General features: G+C 38.3%; 1 protein-coding gene and 1 long non-coding RNA gene across 2 annotated transcripts; both read right to left on the bottom strand.

Annotated features, from left to right (window-relative positions):
• Positions 1-424: 424 nt before the first annotated feature.
• Positions 425-4239, bottom strand: LOC132149755 (butyrophilin-like protein 2). The gene is given in 4 exon segments (XM_059559160.1): positions 425-585; positions 726-1076; positions 1164-1508; positions 4186-4239. Coding segments are annotated over 4 exon segments (909 nt in total). The 5' UTR covers positions 4238-4239.
• A 3147-nt stretch (positions 4240-7386) lies between these two features.
• On the bottom strand, positions 7387-9775 carry LOC132148688 (uncharacterized). Its single transcript, XR_009434959.1, has 4 exons — positions 9648-9775; positions 8326-8719; positions 8129-8246; positions 7387-7961 (listed from the first exon to the last, which is right to left on the bottom strand). It is a non-coding gene; the product is annotated as an uncharacterized LOC132148688 (long non-coding RNA).
• Positions 9776-20565: the final 10790 nt, after the last annotated feature.

Raw genomic sequence — 20565 nt, 5'->3', positions numbered from 1 at the left:
ACAACATGAGAGTTATTAATGACATAATTTTAATATTTGGGTGGACTAAAACTTTAATCTTTATACATTAATCAGATTATTGACTATATTGTGAAATAATATGTGGTTTTGTTGTAATGTTGGTGAACTTTATGTGACCATTGTTCATGGCTTTCTGTTTGAATTGTTAAAGTTTAATGAGTGTAAACATACACTGGAAAAAGTGCCTTTTTGATTTGAAGTGGTCTCACTAAATTAATTTATCTTAATTTTAAATCAAGGCTATAGGTTATATTCAAGTCTGTGTTTTGGGGTTTTAAGTATAGATTAATACATTTAAGTGGAACACAGTATTACCGCAACTTTACTGTACAGTTGTACAGCAACAAATAGTGTTGTTTTAGCTTAATTTACACAACTTAAAAAAACCGCTTTAATCATACTTTCAATGTATCCTACAAATATTTTTTACAGTGAAGACGGTCATTTACTATTTGAACATACCCTTGTTTGGTGATTTGCAGTGGATTATGAAGCAGAGCAGAAGTGTAGATCCAGATGCAGTAATACAAAGAATCGACACCATTGTGTGTAAAATTGAGAAACCTTAAAGAAAATTCAGAAATTATATTGTACAGATCCAAACTCAGAAGCAGGGTTTTTTGGATTCATAGACTGCTATGCCTTTTTAAGAGAACACAGCCCTTTTCTTCTAAGAATATGTTTATTTATATCCATTAACTCACCCAGTTGCTCCAGTTCTACAGTTGCATTGGCTGAAAGTCCTCCAGCAAACACTTGACACATGTAAACTCCTTTATCCTCAGTTCTGACACTCTTCAGTCTGAGAGAGAAGTTTCCTTTGGGGATTTCAGCAGTGAAGAACTCAACTCTGTCTCTGTATTGTTCATCTAATGAATCTGGTAAAGTCTCATTGTTTTGGAAGAGCAGAACCAGAATATCTCCATCGGTTTTTATCCATGAAACCTCTTCAATGTGTTCAGGTTTGATGTGAGAGTCTACAGAGCAGCTCAGAGTGACGTCCTCACCCACAGACACAGATATGGATTTATCTGAGCCTGATACTAGCAAACGCTCTGAAAGACAAGTAAAATATCACAGTAGAAAATGTATGACCCGGATTAAAAAGGTTGTGATCCACAATTAATGTGATCCACACTCACCAACATCTTTTATCTGAACCACAGTCTCACCAGAATCCTGCTGACTGTGAACTTTACATATATATTCTCCCTCATCTTCAGCTCTCAGATTGTCCAGACGGAGAGAGAAGTTTCCATGTTGAATCTGATCTGTAAAGAAATGAGCTCTGTGTTGATAATCTTTGTGCTGTTCCTCTGGTCGACTCTCACCATCTTGATACAGATGAACCAGAGTCTCTGAGTCTGTTCTTCTCCATTCCACCTCCAGATCCTCCATTAGTAAGAGTTCATCAACATAACAGGGCAAAACCACTGAAGATCCCAGAGGAGCAAACAGAGGTCCAGAGGAACCATGAACAATCAGTCCTGAAACAAACAAAATAAAAAATAAAAAAAGGAAAGGTGGTGCTCAGCTTAATTGTCTAGTGAGTTAACCAGCATAATCCTATTAAGTGTGCAAGAGATTGTCAAAGGTCCTTAAAAAACCAGTGCCAACACTGACCGACATGCCAAAAATCACCAAACCTGAATTTGGGTCAAAGGTGCCATTCAGATTTTAGTCATTCAATATTTTAGAAAATTTCTACAAAATATGAATGAGTTCCACTGGTGCATGTTTGCACTGATTACATGTGTGACTAACAGAAGGGCATATTTTAGCATGTTTAGCATTAGCATAGTAATGCCTATGTAGAATCTTACATTCTATCAGGCCAAACTTTGCACATATTGATGATTTATGAACTAGATCAGACAACTAAAACACCAAGTCTCCCTCCCGAGAACCTTTAATTTACCTGGAGAACCTGGATTAATATTATGAATCAGGATACAATGTTTTGAGCATGGTTCAAGCTTTAGATTAAAAAAAACCTTCCAATGGGGATTCAGGGGGACGATTTGGGAAATGAGGGAATAGTTTTTGAACAAAATGCCTGACTTGAAAGTGGTAATTAGGTAGGTCAGATCTCTTGGAAAGATTATTTTGGGATGAAAGCTCATCAGTGACAGATCATTAATGGTTATTATGCCCCTACCAAACCAGTTTTGGAATACCTCATCCATAACAGATAGTAAAACAAAAGTTTTGAAAATCAGAAAACATGTAGAGAATGTACTTTCTAAACTCAGTTCACATCATAACGGAGTAAGATACTACAAAGGAGGAATCAACATTGAAGGGTGACTCTAATTGAGAACAAATAACCAAATGCAGAAAGAGTGGTGTGCAGTAAGCCCAACAAAGATGTTCAGCATTCACATTTAATCAAACTAAATGTTCTGGATGTTGCAAGCCCAACAATTTAATCGCATACTTAACGTATATAAATTAGCATGCCTATATCTACCTATACTTTAATCTAACTGTACATATACTTCACGAGATTTACATGAAAAACTTTGGAAGTATACATGAATTAACACAAGTAAGGCCCACTCCTCCACCCATGATTAGTCTATTCACATAGTATTGCACATAAGAATTGCACATGAAATGTGCATTCAATTTGTATGACTGTATACAATTTTGTAATGAACAGTCTTGGGGTAATAAGCAGCAAGAAGTGTGTGTGAGAAGACGGGTGGGAGGGAAGCTGTTGAGTAGGTTGGCAGAGAGAGTTTGGATGCTCTCGTACCATTTTCTTGATGGCAGGAGCTGGAAGAGATTGTTGGAGAGATGAGTGTAGGGCTCCGTCACAATGCTGTTGACTCTGATGGAGCACTGTGCAAAGAAAATGTCCAGGGTGAAGGAAAGAGGGGCATTGCTGATCTTAGCAGCTGTGCACTGCATGAAAAGGTGCGCTTCCGGACTGTTCACGTCAACGCACAAACCCGTGAATCAAACATTTCCGGCAGTTTCCGTCTATGTGCTCTGGAGTTTCTGACTTCTGGACACTGCCAGAAAGTTCGCTCACTAACGCAATAAACTCCCAGACACGGACGGAAATGTTTACTCACTCACCAGTAAATCCACGTAGCCCACATTTCTGTGCATGAGAAGTAAAATCTTCATAAAATCAAGGGTACAAGCAGTTAAATTTCTGTAAATGGACACTAGAGTCTCAGTCTATAAATTACTGTACAAGTAATGTGTTTTAAATGCTACGTGCCTTCTATACAAAAATGTGTCATAGGCACTAATAAAAACGGTCAACAAAGCCACAAACAGAGCAAGGCATCAACAAAACTCATTTTAAATTTTTCAGAAAATGCAAGACAGCAAACAGGACTGCATATATTATTAAACTCAGCAGGACTGCAACATCATTCAAATTGAGAAAAATATTTTAAATATTTTGCAAAAAGACTTCAAGTAAATCAATAAACTGATTAGGGAATAGTTGGGGTAAAAAAAAAAAAAGTATACTAACCAAAAGACAAACACAATAATTAATACACTTGCAATGTAGACTGTAAAGTCAGGAAAGTGATTACTGCTCTGTCAATCAGACACACACACACACACACGCTACAACTCTAATGGCACCATCAGGACCATGACATGTTTTTCATCTTGTATCCGGAGTAGAGTATATGGTTGTACACGGGTCATACACCTCAAGTTTCACTGAAACTTCCCATATCAGATTTCTCCCGGAAATTCCTCTTTTCACACAGTGGTGTACACTGTAGGTTTCCCTTGTGTTTAAGGAACTGCAAAATTGATTTCCACATTTGAGCCTACATCTCCAAAAGGTGCATTTGTCCATATCCATTAAACATTGTTAAAGTAAATTGGAGAGAGATGCATTTAAATAAAAATTAGTGATTTTTAAAAATCTTCCTTGTGATCAGGAGCTATATTCAATTTGGGAAGATCAACAAACAACAAAACTGCTGAAAACTGGATACATCAAGCAGAAACATGAACCGTTACTGAGTAAAACAGGAGAGATACAAAGCTGGCCATCTTTACCTTACTGACTTTACACACTACTGTAGAAGGAAAGTGTGCTTGACACTTGAAGCTTTAAATTGTACATAATTGTTTTTGTGCTTTTTTTTCAGAATCAGCCTAAAGAGTGAAAAACAATGTACATACCGTCAGAAATAACAGGACAAACAGACAGAAAAATAAACATTATCAGGTCCATGTTGATCTCTGGATCGTCAGGGTGTCGGTCGAGTATGCGATCACACACATGAAGACAAGCTGTTAAAACATGTTTAACTTTCTTCATTTTTAGAAAGAGATTTGTGAATCTGCATTTAATCCAGATGAACCTGTTGTAAATAAATGTTAAAACATCACTGTGACGAGTGGGGCATTATCACTTAATCCTCTGGCCTCGCTCCGTTCCCATGGCTCTCGGCTCCGCCCAAACTCGTCACAATCACTATGACAATTATAATGCAACTGTAATGGGAGTTGCCCGAAACTGCTCACTACATTAACATGAGCTTCTCCCCCCCACACACACACACACACACATGTACATGTACACACCAGTGGTGTAGTCCTAAAGAAAAAAAGTGGTTTACTATTAACCAGTTGACCCCCAACCCCCCACCACCACCAAAAAATAAATAAATAAAAATAAATAATTATTGTAGTTTGTTTATTAGTAATTTAAATAGTAATTTAGTGATATCAATGCAATGCACTCTAAATTTGATCAACAGATTCTTTTTAAGTAGTCTACAGCATGACTTCCAGGTTGTTCCAGCCTCTGTCGACGCATTATTACAGTTCTTTATAATTTCAACATGTTTCTTTGGAATTTTATTCATTGTGAAAAGTGCTTCAGTACGGAGCCCCGCATATGCATATGACATGCAAGAAAAAATAAATAAATTGTAAGTAAATTACTATGGTGCTTAATTGACAAGCCTATGTAGGCCTGTTTGTGTTTTACAGTTTACCTCTTCATGCAGTTTACATTATTGTGGTTGTTTTCAGACAGCATCATGATTGAACCTTTAATGTTCAATTACAACAAATAATCACGAGTTTCACACAACTGTATGGTACTCCATTAAAGGGAAAGCTATAGGCTACATGATAGTAAGAGAAAAAAGTAAGCATACAGAGCATCCTTGTGTATGGTCCTGACTACACCACTGCCACTGCCTCAGCATCTAAGTGTCTGCACACCTGATGGCCATGTTTGATCATTTGGTTCATATGTGCAGTATTTTTGGAAAGCAGTGCCTTAAAATAGCAAAGAAGTGACATCATGTTAGATTTCTGTGTCTAATCTAGAGAAGTGTGTTTAGTATCTTGCAAAACAAAATGTGTAATGATTAGCAAAAAGTGTGAGGCTGAGAATGTGCTTATATTCGTACACATGTGGGCTGAGGTTTTGCTCTTTGAGGTTAAGGTTTCACAAACTGTGTGTTATTTTGAATTTTAGTGTGTAAGCAATTGTAAATAATAATAATAATAATAATAAATAAATAAACTGTATTTGTTTCAGATCTTATCTTATTGGTTGAGACGATCATTATCATGATAAACTAACAGCTGGTTTTCTAAAACTACAAATCCTAGACTGTGAGGAACATAGAGTACAGAGACTACGAAATTGTTGGAAAACAGAAAAGCTGAACAGATCAGGGGCCCGTTTCACAAAGGAGGTTAAGTGGAAACTCTAAGTATGTTAACCCTGAAATGAGGGACACTCTAGGTTTTCTGTTTCAGAATGGGAGGTTTGTCAAACCTGAGAAAGCAGGGTAAGTCAAGCCTGTTTCTGAAAGAGAGCTAACTTATACTCAGAGTCAGTTACTGTAGTAACTTACTCTATGAACCTAACCTGGTCAGGAGCAGGTTTACTTCGGTAAACTCAGAGTTTCTTTCGGTCTCCTCCCCCTTTTTAAACACTTCATTAATGCACGCTGTTTTTTTTTTTGCCTTAAGTACGAATATATATACAAAAAAATACAAATAAAATAAAGATTGATTTTCTATATTAGAAAATGATATAAGATACTTAGTATTGTTTCCTGGGGGGATCTAAATTGAGTGCATTTTAAAGTGAAATTATGTGCCAGTGTGGTAATAAAAAAAAATCTTAATGCTAATGGAAAACTACAGTAGCTTCTAACGCTATTGATTGGGTTTGAGTCCGGCCTTTGCCGAGCTCGTTCTTCTCACTTTTCCCATCACATGTCACTTTAGAATTTATTCATATTAAAATAAACAAAATGTTCTAAAAGTGGAAGTGCCTGACAAGTGTTTAATAATTATACAACTATTTATAATTGTAATAAATATAATCATTTACAATCTGTTATTATTGCATACTGTTAATGTATAACCATACTGAGGTGCAAATGTATCTGCCAGTATAAAGTATAACTAGCATCTAATAATTATTTACACTTAGTCTGTTGCAAAGAACTGCTACTTTTACATGATAAATAGAATATATCACGAGTTTCACTGTTCATTTTTTCTGTAAATAGCATCTAAAGCTACTTGCACTTAGCCTACTGTAAATAGGATCTATCACTAAGAAAGTATGTTAATTTCACTTAGTGTAAATAGCCACTGCTGTATTTTTCTTACTCTATTGGCAGATCATTTGTAAAATAAGAAAAATGCACTTAAAATATTATTATTAATATTATTATTTTATATATATTTTTTGCCCATGAGATACCATAAAATGATTAGCTATTAGTTCATTAATCTAACGTTCTGCCAGTTTTCACCTGTGCTATTATAGCACTGAGAAGAATTACATTTGTATCGAGTCTGAAGTATGCAGATGGATTTTTGGCGGGAGCTGTTGCCATGGTGAATCGTAATATCGGCGCTCCATTGATAATGTCTTTTTATAGTTGTGGTGCACGCGCTTAACTCAGAGTCAGTCAATTTAGAGTTGATTAAACCAACTCATTTCAGCTGTTCTATAACCGAAAACTCAGAGTTTCCCATCTCAGGGTAAGTCAACTCAGAGTTCAAGTTTAAACTCAGAGTTGGTTGAACCTCCTTAGTGAAACAGGCCCCTGGTATGTTAAAGATGTGACAAGTAAAGCAGAAGAGATTCATGTGAAGCTACGTCTTTCTGTGTTGAGATTGAGAACAAATAATTTATTTTTCAAATATAAATCTGTTCCAAAAAGGAAAATAAGTGAATTACAACTATTCATAAAACATTAATGCCAACAAATGTTTAATAAAAGGATTACAGTAAAATGAACATACAGCCTCTTTACCAGATCTCTGTACATCTGAAATCCAAAACCAATCAACTTTGTCATGTTAACTCAGCTGAGAGAGGTATCAGGAGACCATAAGTGATTGTACATATACATTTATTCAATAATGTCAGTTGCATCTTTCTAAATGCTCTGTCTTCATTTGAGCAGCACAAAGTGTTGTTATATCATGCAAAGACCACAGAGAATTACTGCTTCACAACATCATCCATGATGCTGGAAACCTTCACTTATTCCTCTAATTTGAGAATAGATAAAGCAAACATAACAAAAAAAAAGATTCAAAAGATCAAACAACAATCAGAAATGGTAAGTATAAGTAATACACAGAATAAAGTAAATATTCCTGTGTATACATGAGAAAACATGAAATAAACATTGACATAACAAATCAAGAATAACAGATCACGAAGCTGCACACACTGACTGTGATTATAATCTCAAATGAGATCCCTCAGTCCTTCTACATTCTGATAACACACATATGAACTGCTCAAAAAATAACTAACTTCTTGGCCGATGGCTTGTTCAGGTCCTGTAGCTTTAAGGATCCTGAGTGTTTGTGAGTGGATTTGACAGTCTGGACCTTCTCTTCTCTTCTAGTTCCTTTTGGATCTTATAGATCTTCTCGGCCACTAAGTGGTAATATTCATCCTGAACACAAGACATTTAGACATAAAAACACGACAAAATCACCAAATAAAAATAAGGTTGAGGCATCATGAAATCTTGATTCAAATTGAGGCTTTTCTAGTGTAAATAAAGGGCAAAAATATTAATAAATCAGGCTGGAATGTAGCATGAACGCTTATGTGGTTTACCCTGCTGTTGGCAGACTCATAGACGTCCCCTTCAGCTTTACATGCGTAAGCAACCAAGTGCTCCATGCGTTTGTCCTGCAGTGCTGCAGGGTCTGGGACGGGGAATATGGCTTGAACCCTACAAGAGCATTTAAGAATTAAAAACATGCTCAACCAAAGCACCCATTATGTTGAGAAACAGTCCTTTTTGAACTCACAGCTTGTGCACTAGGTGATTCCTCAGGTCCTGAGAGATGTTCTCATGCCAGGACTTCTTCGTGCTAGGTAGTGACAGTGGTACAGATGCAGAAAGGTTCCCTGTGAAGGGTTAAACATTTTAGAGAGTTAAACGTTTTATCTCCAAATAAACATCTTTCTTTCCTCTATTACACTCATTGAAATCAGCAGACAAACTGCATTTACTTATGGACTAGAAAACTGATGCACTTGTGTGCAGTGTTATTAAAAGGTAAATATTATTCAGTATAATCCCAGATGAGGTTAGTAATTAAGGTTAATGATGAATATGGTGCATGCCGCTGCTGATGGTGGATGCAGCTGCTTGACTGACGAGAGGAGCCTGGATGTCAGTGTCAGGAGAGCTCAGTGTCACTGAAAACAGAAGAAATCAATGCAAAATGTAATAAATAAATAAACAATGCAATGCAAAAACAGCTGATTTATAAACCAAAGTAATAATAGAAACAAATGAAGATATTGTGCTTATAAAAGTAAAATGCACTGCAGGCATAAAACAACAACAACTTGGCAGCATAAATAAATAGCTTTATGTTTGACAGTAATACGATTTGATAGTTTTTGATAGTAAAAGATACTAACAGCATTAAATGAAATGAAAAATGAAAGCCTACTGTTATTTCAGCAATGCAATGTTTTAATTCACTTCTATTCGTTGCTTTTATTCTACTCACAAAATTCCGGGGGGGGGGGGGTTGAATATTCATAACTTTAAAGCAGAGTCAATCGTGATGCTCGGCGTCTATGAATAGTGATATTTTGAGTGAAATCCTACTGTCCTGCACAAGGGACGATAAACACTGATTCGCACAATCGCCAGCAGTCGACGCTGTTTTCTACACTCTCGAATCGTTTCCTGGAACAGTCAGAGAGCGAACAACTGTCTATGAGAACAACATGTATTTCCTTATTCGTGGCATAAAGATTCTCAGTTAAGAACTAACGCCAATACAATTCTTCTTTGGATTCGAATTCCAAGAAAATCCCGAAAATGTCGTCGTCGAGTGTGTTTGTTTGTAAACAGTTAACGTCATCGCTGCGCAATTTAAAATGTTCTGCTTAAAACGTTTAACAAAATTATACTAATCTATTTTTTTTTCAGTCATTCGATTTCTTCTCTCAAGTCGTTCTGATCTGTAACTTTTCAGAAATGTTTGATGGACCTGCTCAACAGTCGTTCTTGTACTTCACACAAGGAAGTAAAATAAATTACAAGGCATTTCATCTTGGGTAAAATAATGACAAACTCTTTCAAATCATTTTATATTTAACCAGCGTGTACTTGCAGTTTTGCAATAATTCCTCTTCACGTGGTAGATCCATTTTTGCTGCCAGAGATCGTTCTGAGCAGAGGGAGAACCGATAGCACTTTCTGCTCTTGTTGAGAAAGACCCCAGGTGAGCCGTGACCAATGTGACTGCGGTCAAGCCAGCCGCCAAGTAGAAAAGCACGGTCAATCTAGCCGCCACGTTATTTCTAGGGTTGCGTATAAACTGCGTATTACGGTAATACTGTCAGAGAACTGATCTGAATGCAGTACTCTTCCAGCGAACGCTACTTTTTTCCCCCCCAACACACAGTCCGTTGCTGTCTGATGCAGAATACCAAAATAAAACCCCCCAAATACTCATATTAAAAATAAGAACAATAATATATGCTTACATTCGAAAAGCTATAAAAAAATAAAAGTTCTAGAATGCACAGACTGGTTCCACATCAGACAGGAAGTACAGTGTCAGCTGCATGCTGCTGCATCTACTTTCAAAAATCTATAAAAAATAAAAGTTATAGATTGCACAGACCACTTTCACCTCAGAATGAGAGTACACCTTACCACAATGTCAGCTGCATCGTTTCAGAACAGTCTGATGTGTAATTACAGAATAAGAGCCCCCCAAATATCATAAATTAGATGCTGCATCTCTACATTCAAAAATCTATAAAAATAAAAGTTATAGATTGCACAGGCCACTTTCACCTCAGATTGAGAGTACACCTTGCCACAATGTCAGCTGCGTCGTTTCAGGACAGTCTGATGTGTAATTACAGAATAAGAGCCTCCCAAATATCATAAATGAGATGCTGCATCTCTACATTCAAAAATCTATAAAAATAAAAGTTATAGATTGCACAGACGACTTTCACCTCAGATTGAGAGTACACCTTGCCACAATGTCAGCTGCATCGTTTCAGAACAGTCTGATGTGGAATTACAAAATAGGAGCCTCCCAAATCTCAAAAATGAGATGCTGCATCTCTGCTTTCAAAAATGTATATTAAAAAAAGTTATAGATTGCACAGGCCACTTTCACCTCATATTGACAGTACACCTTGCCACAATCTCAGCTGCATCGTTTCAGGACAGTCTGATGTGTAATTACAAAATAAGAGCCTCCCAAATCTCATAAATAAGCTGCTGCATCACTACTTTCAAAAATGTATATTTAAAAAAGTTATAGATTGCACAGGCCACTTTCACCTCATATTGAGAGTACACCTTGCCACAATGTCAGCTGCATCGTTTCAGGACAGTCTGATGTGGAATTACAAAATAAGAGCCTCCCAAATCCCATAAACAAGCTGCTGCATCTCTACTTTCAAAAATGTATATTAATAAAAGTTATAGATTGCACAGGCCACTTTCACTTTAGATTGAGAGTACACCTTGCCACAATGTCAGCTGCTTTGTTTCAGGACAGTCTGATGTGTAATTACAAAATAAATGCCTCCCAAATCTCAATAATAAGCTGCTGCATCTCTATATTCAAAAAATGTATATTAAAAAAAGTTATAGATTGCACAGACTACTTTCGCCTCAGATTGAGAGTACACCTTACCACAGTGTCAGCTGCATCGTTTCAGGACTGTCTGATGTGTAATTACAAAATAAGAGCCTCCCAAATGACTCGATGAAGCCAACAGTTCAATTACAGGCTGTCTCACAGGGCTGTAGAGGTCCTTTCTAGCTGCTAATCCTCCATTTGTCTGGATACTGACTGAATGCAGGTGACCCTCTGATCTGGATAAAGACTGGATCTGGTGGCTACGGTGACCTCAGAATAAGGGAGAAACAGACTAATATTAGCGTAGATGCCATTCAAATACTTAGGTGCTAAACCATTCAGAGCTTTATAAGTAATAAGCAAGATTTTAAAATGTATACAATGTTTGATAGGGAGCCAGTGCAGTGTTGACAGAACCGTGCTAATATGGTCATAGTTCCTGTTTCTATTTAGAACTCTAGCTGCTGCATCTAGGACTAGCTGAAGTTTGTTTATTAGGCATGGAGCACAACCACCCTATAAAGCATTACAATAATCTAACCTTGAGGTCATAAACGCATGGAATAACATTTCTGCATTTGATATTGAGAGGATAGGCTGTAATTTAGATATATTTTTGAGATGGAAAAATGCAGATTTACAAATGATAGAAATGTTTTTTTTAAAGAAAGAATTGCTATCAAATAGCAAACCTAGGTTCCTAACAGATGACGAAGAATTAACAGAGCAGCCATCAAGTCTTAGTAAGCGTTATAGGCTATTACATGCAGAGTTTTTAGGTCCTATAATTAACACCACCTTTTTTAAATCGTCTATGCATTCTGTTTTTTTTTAATTGGTATGTTTCGTCGGGCAGTGAAGAAATATAGAGCTGAGTATCATCAGCATAACAGTTAAAGCTAACACTGTGTTTTCTGATGATATCTTCTAAGGGTAACATGTAAAGCGTTTAGAGTCATGGCCCTAGTACTGAGCCTTGATGTACTCCATACTGCACTTGTTATTCATATGATACCTCTTCATTCAATGCTACGAATTGATGGCGGTCATATAAGTACGATTTAAACCATGCTAATGCACTTCCATTAATGCCAAAAAAGTTTTCTAGTCTATGCAAAAGAATGTTGTGGTCAATAGTGTCTTGCACTAAAATCCAATAACACAAATAGAGAGATACAACCACAGAGATCGGTCTATAATTAAGTAGTTCTCAACTTTGGGATCAAGTTGTGGTTTTTTTATGAGAGGCTTAATAACAGCCAGTCTAAAGGTTTTGGAGACATACCCTTATGGCAATGAGGAATTAATAATAGTCACAAGAGGATCTATGACTTCTGGAAGCACCTCTTTTAGTAGCTAAGATTGAATAGGGTCTAACATATATGTTGTTGGTTTAGATGATTTAACAAGTTTATACAATTCTTCCTATCCTATAGTAGAGAATGACTGGAACTGTTCCTCAGGGGATCTATAGTGCACTGTCTGATGTAATATTGTAGCTGAAGGCTGCATCGTTACAATTTTATCTCTAATAGTATCGATCTTAGAAGTAAAGTAGTTCATAAAGTCATTACTGCTGTCATGTTGGGAAATGTCAACACAGTGTGCTTGACTTCCCAGCAAACTCACAAGACCTGAACCCCATAGAGAATCAATAGGATATTGCCAAGAGGAAAATGAGAAAGAAACCAAAAAAAAATGCTGCTAAGCTGAGGGCCACTGTCAAAGAAACCTGGGCTTCCATTCCACCTCAGCAGTGCCACAAACTGATCACCTTCATGCCACGCCGTATTAAGGCAGTAAGGCCTAAAAAAAAAATTTGTTTGGTTCCGGTTTCCGACCGACCCTGTCAATTTATGTGCGACCCAAATTTATTTTATGAGACTGGGGAAGAACGGTCTTTCACACATCGTTAATTAAAATACAGTTTCCTTTAAATGCTGTTTTACACTTAAGTAATCTGTTAAAAACCATTAAGTATTGCATCAAAACCCTTTAACTGTCAATTCCTAAAGTGAGCTATAACTTAAGGTTTGGAAATCGTAACATTAAGAGAAACACGGGGGGAGGGGGGAGTCAACAATTTATCGCGGAACAGAGAGGGCACTGACAACATGCTGACAGACAGGACATTAAGATTACCAGCTTACTTTTAATATGAAACAAAGTCTCATTTGGTTATTTCACCTTTCAAATGTGGTCATTTTTTAAAGAAATGTTAACAATAAATACCGTTTTGTGGCTCTTGAATGTGTCGAACAGATCGCTGTAAGTTAGATCATCAGTTAAAACTAACTGATCGTCTCTTGCTTCTAGTTAATTTATAGCATCAAAATCAAATAAACCACATAAATGAACATAACAAAGAATGTTGTTTGACTACAAAAAGATGTCTGTACACTCCGTTTTTCAAGTTCAAATCCTCCATGTTAATCTACTATGAGATCACCTGTCAAACTCCCGCGAAGGCTTTTTGTGTGTGTGTGTGCGTTTTGCGTGTCTATGGCAACAACAGACTTTAAACGGGAATACAGAATCACTGTCGTAAAAGTACCGGTACACACATTTAAAATCAGCGCGCGTGTGTAAAACTGCCACTGGAGAAAAAAAAAAAAAAAAACAACAAAAAAAAAAATTCCCTACCGACCAATGACCTCAACTGACCAACCGGAACCAAACTTTTTTTTTTTTTTTTAGGCCTAATTAAAGCAAAAGGAGCCCCTACCATTTATTGAGTACATGTACAGTAAAGGAAAATTAAGAAGATCAACCATTCACAATTTTTCTTTTTATTGTTCTTAAGTATAATAACTTGTTGAGATTCATCACAATTAAAAGGACCAAAGACTTAAACTACTTCAGTCTGTGTGCATTGAATTTAATTACAATACACAAGTTTTACAATTAGAGTTGAATTACTGAAATAAATGAACTTTTCCATGATATTCTAATTTATTGAGATTCACCTTTATATGAAAGTTGGGGGGTTGGCTTTTATTTTGTAATACAACATCAGACAGTCCTGAAGTGACACATCTGACACTGTGGGAAGGTATACTCTCAATCTGAGGTTGAGCTAGTCTGTGCAATCTAGAACTTTTATTTTTATTGATTTTTGAAAGTAGAGATGCAGCAGCATATTTATGAGATTTAGGTGGCTCTTATTTCGTAATTCCACATCAGATAGTCCTGAAACAATGCAGCTGACATTGTGGCAAGGTGTACTCTCAATCTGAGGTGAAAGTGGTCTGTGCAATCTATAACCTTTATTTTTATAGATTTTTGAATGTAGGGATGCAGCATCTCATTTATGATATTTGGGGGGCTCTTATTTTGTAATTCCACATCAGACTGTCCTGAAACGATGCAGCTGAGATTGTGGCAAGGTGTACTCTCAATCTGAGGTGAAAGTGGTCTGTGCAATCTATAACTTTTTTTTAATATACATTTTTGAAAGTAGAGATGCAGCATCTTATTTTTGAGATTTGGGAGGCCCCTATTTTGTAATTCCGCATCAGACTGTAGTGAAACGATGCAGCTGGCATTGTGGTAAGGTGTACTCTCAATCTGAGGTGAAAGTGGTCTGTGCAATCTATAACTTTTATTTTTATAGATTTTTGAAAGTAGAGATGCAGCAGCTTGTTTATGAGATCTGGGAGGCTCTTATTTTGTAATTCCACATCAGACTGTCCTGAAACGATGCAGCTGACATTGTGGCAAGGTGTACTCTCAATCTAAAGTGAAAGTGGCCTGTGCAATCTATAACTTTTTTAAATATATATTTTTTGAGAGTAGAGATGCAGCAGCTTATTTATGAGATTTGGGAGGCTCTTATTTTGTAATTCCATATCAGACTGTCCTGAAACGATGCAGCTGACATTGTGGCAAGGTGTACCGTCAATCTGAGGTGAAAGTGGCCTGTGCAATCTATAACCTTTTTTAATATACATTTTTGAAAGTAGAGATGCAGCATCTTATTTTTGAGATTTGGGAGGCTCCTATTTTGTAATTACACATCAGACTGTCCTGAAACGATGCAGCTGTGATTGTGGCAAGGTGTACCGTCAATCTGAGGTGAAAGTGGCCTGTGCAATCTATAACTTTTATTTTTTTAGATTTTTGAATGTAGAGATGCAGCATCTTATTTTTGAGATTTGGGTGGCTCCTATTTTGTAATTCCGCATCAGACTGTTCTGAAACGATGCAGCTGACATTGTGGCAAGGTGTACTCTCAATCGGAGGTGAAAGTCGTCTGTGCAATCTATAACTTTTATTTTGATAGGTTTTTGAATGTAGAGATGCAGCATCTCATTTATGATATTTGGGGGGCTCTTATTCTGTAATTACACATTAGACAGTCCTGAAACGATGCAGCTGAGATTGTGGCAAGATGTACTCTCAATATGAGGTGAATGTGGCCTATGCAATCTATAACTTTTTTAAATATATATTTTTGAAAGTAGAGATGCAGCATCTTATTTATGAGATTTGGGAGGCTCTTATTTTGTAATTCCATATCAGACTGTCCTGAAACGATGCAGCTGTGATTGTGGCAAGGTGTACCGTCAATCTGAGATGAAAGTGGCCTGTGCAATCTATAACTTTTTTTAATATATATTTTTGAAAGTAGAGATGCAGCAGCTTATTTATGAGATTTGGGAGGCTCTTATTTTGTAATTACACATCAGACTGTCCTGAAACGATGCAGCTGACATTGTGGTAAGGTGTACTCTCAATCTGAGGTGAAAGTGGTCTGTGCAATCTATAACTTTTATTTTTATAGATTTTTGAATGTAGAGATGCAGCATCTTATTTTTGAGATTTGGGTGGCTCCTATTTTGTAATTCCGCATCAGACTGTTCTGAAACGATGCAGCTGACATTGTGGCAAGGTGTACTCTCAATCGGAGGTGAAAGTCGTCTGTGCAATCTATAACTTTTATTTTTATAGATTTTTGAATGTAGAGATGCAGCATCTCATTTATGATATTTGGGGGGCTCTTATTCTGTAATTACACATTAGACAGTCCTGAAACGATGCAGCTGACATTGTGGCAAGGTGTACTCTCAATCTGAGGTGAAAGTGGTCTGTGCAATCTATAAATTTTATTTTTATAGATTTTTGAAAGTACAAATGCAGCAGCTTGTTTATGAGATTTGGGAGGCTCTTATTTTGCAATTCCACATCAGACTGTCCTGAAACGATGCAGCTGACATTGTGGCAAGGTGTACTTTCAATCTGAGGTAAAAGTGGCCTGTGCAATCTATAACTTTTTTAAATATACATTTTTGAAAGTAGAGATGCAGCAGATTTTTTTTTTGATTTGTGAGGCTTTCATTTTGATATTACACATCAGACTATCCTGAAACGATGCAGTTGACATTGTGGCAAGATGTACTGTCAATCTGAGGTGAAAGTGGCCTGTGCAATCTGTAACTTTTATTTGTATAGATTTTTGAAAGTAGAGATATAGCAGATTATTTTTGAGATTTTGGAGGCTTTTATTTTGTAATTACACATCAGACTGTCCTGAAACAATGAAGCTGACATTGTGGCAAGGTGTACTCTCAATCTGAGGTGAAAGTGGTCTGTGCAATCTATAACTTTTATTTTATAGATTTTTGAATGTAGAGATGCAGCAGCTTGTTTATGAGATTTGGGAGGCTCTTATTTTGTAATTCCAAATCAGACTGTCCTGAAACGATGCAGCTGACCTTGTGGCAAGGTGTACTCTCAATCTGAGGTGAAAGTGGCCTGTGCAATCTATAACTTTTATTTTTATAGATTTTTGAATGTAGAGATGCAGCAGCTTGTTTATGAGATTTGGGAGGCTCCAATTTTGTAATTCCAAATCAGACTGTCCTGAAACGATGCAGCTGACATTGTGGCAAGGTGTACTCTCAATCTGAGGTGAGAGTGGTCTGTGCAATCTATAACTTTTATTTTTATAGATTTTTGAAAGTAGATGCAGCAGCATGCAGCTGACACTGTACTTCCTGTCTGATGTGGAACCAGTCTGTGCATTCTAGAACTTTTATTTTTATAGGTTTTCGAATGTAAGCATATATTATTGTTCTTATTTTGTAATATGAGTATTAGAGGGTTTTTATTTTGGTATTCTGCATCAGACAGTAACGGACTGTGTGTTTGGGGAAAAAAAAGTAGCGTTCGCTGGAAGAGCACTGCATTCAGATCAGTTCTCTGACGGTATTACCGTAATACGCAGTTTATACGCAACCCTAGAAATAACGTGGCGGCTAGATTGACCGTGCTTTTCTACTTGGCGGCTGGCTTGACCGCAGTTCAATGTGGGGGGAGCCAACCATATCTGGAGAAGCCCTCATTCTTCAAAGCAGCTGCATGAGTAATGTTTACACACAACCTACAGGTGGCAGCGTTCATCTGAAGAAGAAAAAAAAATCAGCAAAGTTTAGGCCAGTGGTTCCTAATCTTTTTAAACCCGCGGCCCAAACAGCCGAACACATATGCGGCTTACTGAAAAAAAAAAAAAATTACTGACCCCGCTATTGTTGGGTTAATAACTTAGTACTCGGAAGCTAGATTGTTGACTGTATTTATTGAATGAACTGACAATGAACAGAGCAGTCAGGAGGGAACATGTTGACAGCCATTTATGCATGTTTGAATTTGTTGTTCCCTTTCATAGGTCACTTCGATGCTGCGGTGACGTCACCGTATGGGAACACCCCTCGGTGTGACGAATGTCTGAAGCCCTATACCATCCCGCCAATCCTATTGGCCACATAGCGCTTGGCACCACCCCACGCATGCGCACGCATCGTATAACTGGGTGCCGCACACTATTTCGCTCAGATTTCATTCCTTTAGGAAAGTGAATCATCTGTGCCCTAGTAATCATCTCGCGTTCTCAGCGGTTTCTCCGAACAGTGTTAACTCCTCTTCGCGGACGCGATGAACTTTCGCAAATGTAAGGAACCGTGTACCAGGTTCATAACAAAGGGAGACTCCCATGAAAGGTGCGTTGTATGTTTAGGCTTACATCACGCACAGGCAGCGCTTAGCGGCCTTTCTTCTTGTCCCCACTGTGATGGCCTGCGGCTTAGAGTACTGCGCTTGATGGTAGAAGTGTTTTCGTTCTCCCCTACCCTAGTGCAGGAAAAGAGCTTTGTCGAACCAGTCGTTTTCTCTAATGAGGATTTACAGCCCACAGCGGAGGCATACGGTGCTATCTCCTTCGGTTGTGGACATTACGCCGACGTCATTTTATCCACCGCGGCCTCGGGGTCTGAGGACTTCGCGGCCGATGCTAGCTCTCTCCCTCCTAGTGGACAGGAGAAGCGCGTTTCCCCCTCCTACAGCGAGCTGTTGGATGTGGTTTCTCGTGCGGTGGGTAAACTGGGCTGGATTGGGAGGTTGAGAAGGCCGAGGCCCAACCTTCATCTAAGCTGGACGACCGTTTCTTAACCAGTCGTACACCTGTGCAGCCCCGAAGGCCCTTGCCTTTTTTCCCGGACCACCACAAGGAGGTTTCGAGTGGAAACAGCCGTACTTGGCACGTATCACTAAGGCTGCGGCTGTGGATTTCGCCACCATTTCTGATATGGCGAACCATGGCTATGCAGCGATGCCTCCGGTGGAAGAGACTCTCGCCAAACATCTCGCGCCTAATTCGGCCGCGGCATGGAAGTCTCGCCCCCTTCTTCCTTCTAAAGCGTGTCGAGTTACGTCCAGCCTCATCGGGAAATCCTACATGGAATGCCTCTCGTTCTCGGGCCCCGAATAGCAGCTCCTGATACTCTCGCTGCTTGCCAGGGACTGTGCCATCCTCTAGAGAGCGCTGTTGGACCGCTTTTGCGCATCCTACCTTCTCACTGCAGTCCCCACACTCAAACACTGACTGTCTCGCCGCAAAGGGCGCTTCGAGCAGCATTGGATCGAGTTATCATGCCGAGCGTTCCCCTCAGACACTCTGCGGAATTCAGCTTTCAGAATCCGAGGGACGGTTCAAGGGTCTGGCAAAGACGACCCATTTATGACGGCTCATACAGCCGCTGCTTTTTCGTTAGCGGCAGAGCCCGATGTTCATCTTGTTGGATTAATTCCTGCCGTGGACAGGTTTCAGGATTATACACAATGAGACGCAACGACTTTGACGCATGCACTTCCCCTGCGAGCTTTTCGTGCCCGGACACTTTAACGCGTATAAAAGCGTTGCAGAAAGCGGAAATCTTGAGACTGCTAATGTTGTTTCGGGTCGCATGGGAACGCTTGCCCGGCATCTCACAATGGGTGTTACGCACAATTCGTCACGGATACACCATTCAGTTTCGAAAAGGCCTGCCTCCTTTCCGCAGAATTCTTCCCACGGTTGTGAAACCAAAGGAAATAGCGGTGCTGCGACAGGAGATGTCAACTCTGCTGAGCAAAGGGGCTATAGAGGAAATACACCCCTCTCAGATGGAGTCAGGTTTTTACAGCCGCTATTTTGTGGTGCCAAAAAAAGATGGCGGGTTGCGACCCATTCTGGATTTACGCCATTTGAATCTTGCACTCAGGACGAGCAAATTCAAGATGTTAACGGTAAAGTCTATTTTGTCTCAGATTCAACCAAACAACTGTCACGATCGATCTGAAGGATGCATACTTTTTCAATTCAATTCAATTCAAGTTTATTTGTATAGCGCTTTTTACAATACAAATCGTTACAAAGCAACTTTACAGAAAATTATGTTTCAACAATATTTAGTAGTAGCTAGTAGTTTGTGCACGTTTGACAGGATTTTAGAAAAATAAAAATAATAATAATAATAATACAAGACGTAGTCAGCTAGATGATGAACTATCAATATTATTAATTAATAGTAATTATAGGATGCAGTCACACATGTAGCAATAATTGTTAGTTCTGTTTGTTGATTCAAGGTTAGCATCATCTGGGGTCCTCTGAGGGTCAGCATCATCTCTTCTCAGGTGTTCTGGATCCAGACTGGAGCTTGTGTAAATCCTAGTTACCACGTGATGTAAATCCCGTGGCAAAACATAGAAACAAAATAGAGACATCATTAGCATAGCTGCTGATCCAACAAAGTAAAATTAGTTTAACCCAAGCTAAAGAATAAAAATGCAGACGCAACTACATTCACAATTTAAGAGATACATTATTCGAATGCTTGGCGAAAGAGATGCGTTTTTAATCTAGATTTGGTGAATCTAGAAACAGAGAGAGTGCGTCTGAACCCCAAACATTATCAGGAAGGCTATTCCAGAGTTTGGGAGCCAAATGTGAAAAAGCTCTACCTCCTTTAGTGGACTTTGCTATCCTAGGAACTACCAAAAGTCCAGCGTTTTGTGACCTTAGGGTGCGTGATGGGTTGTAGCGTGGTAGAAGGCTAGTTAGGTACGCAGGAGCTAAACCATTTAGGGCCTTATAGGTAA

This window comes from Carassius carassius, chromosome 9 (assembly GCF_963082965.1).
Source record: "Carassius carassius chromosome 9, fCarCar2.1, whole genome shotgun sequence".
Taxonomy (NCBI): Eukaryota; Metazoa; Chordata; class Actinopteri; order Cypriniformes; family Cyprinidae; genus Carassius; species Carassius carassius.
Note: the sequence above shows the minus strand (reverse complement) of the source record. Positions and strands in the feature narration are given on the sequence as shown.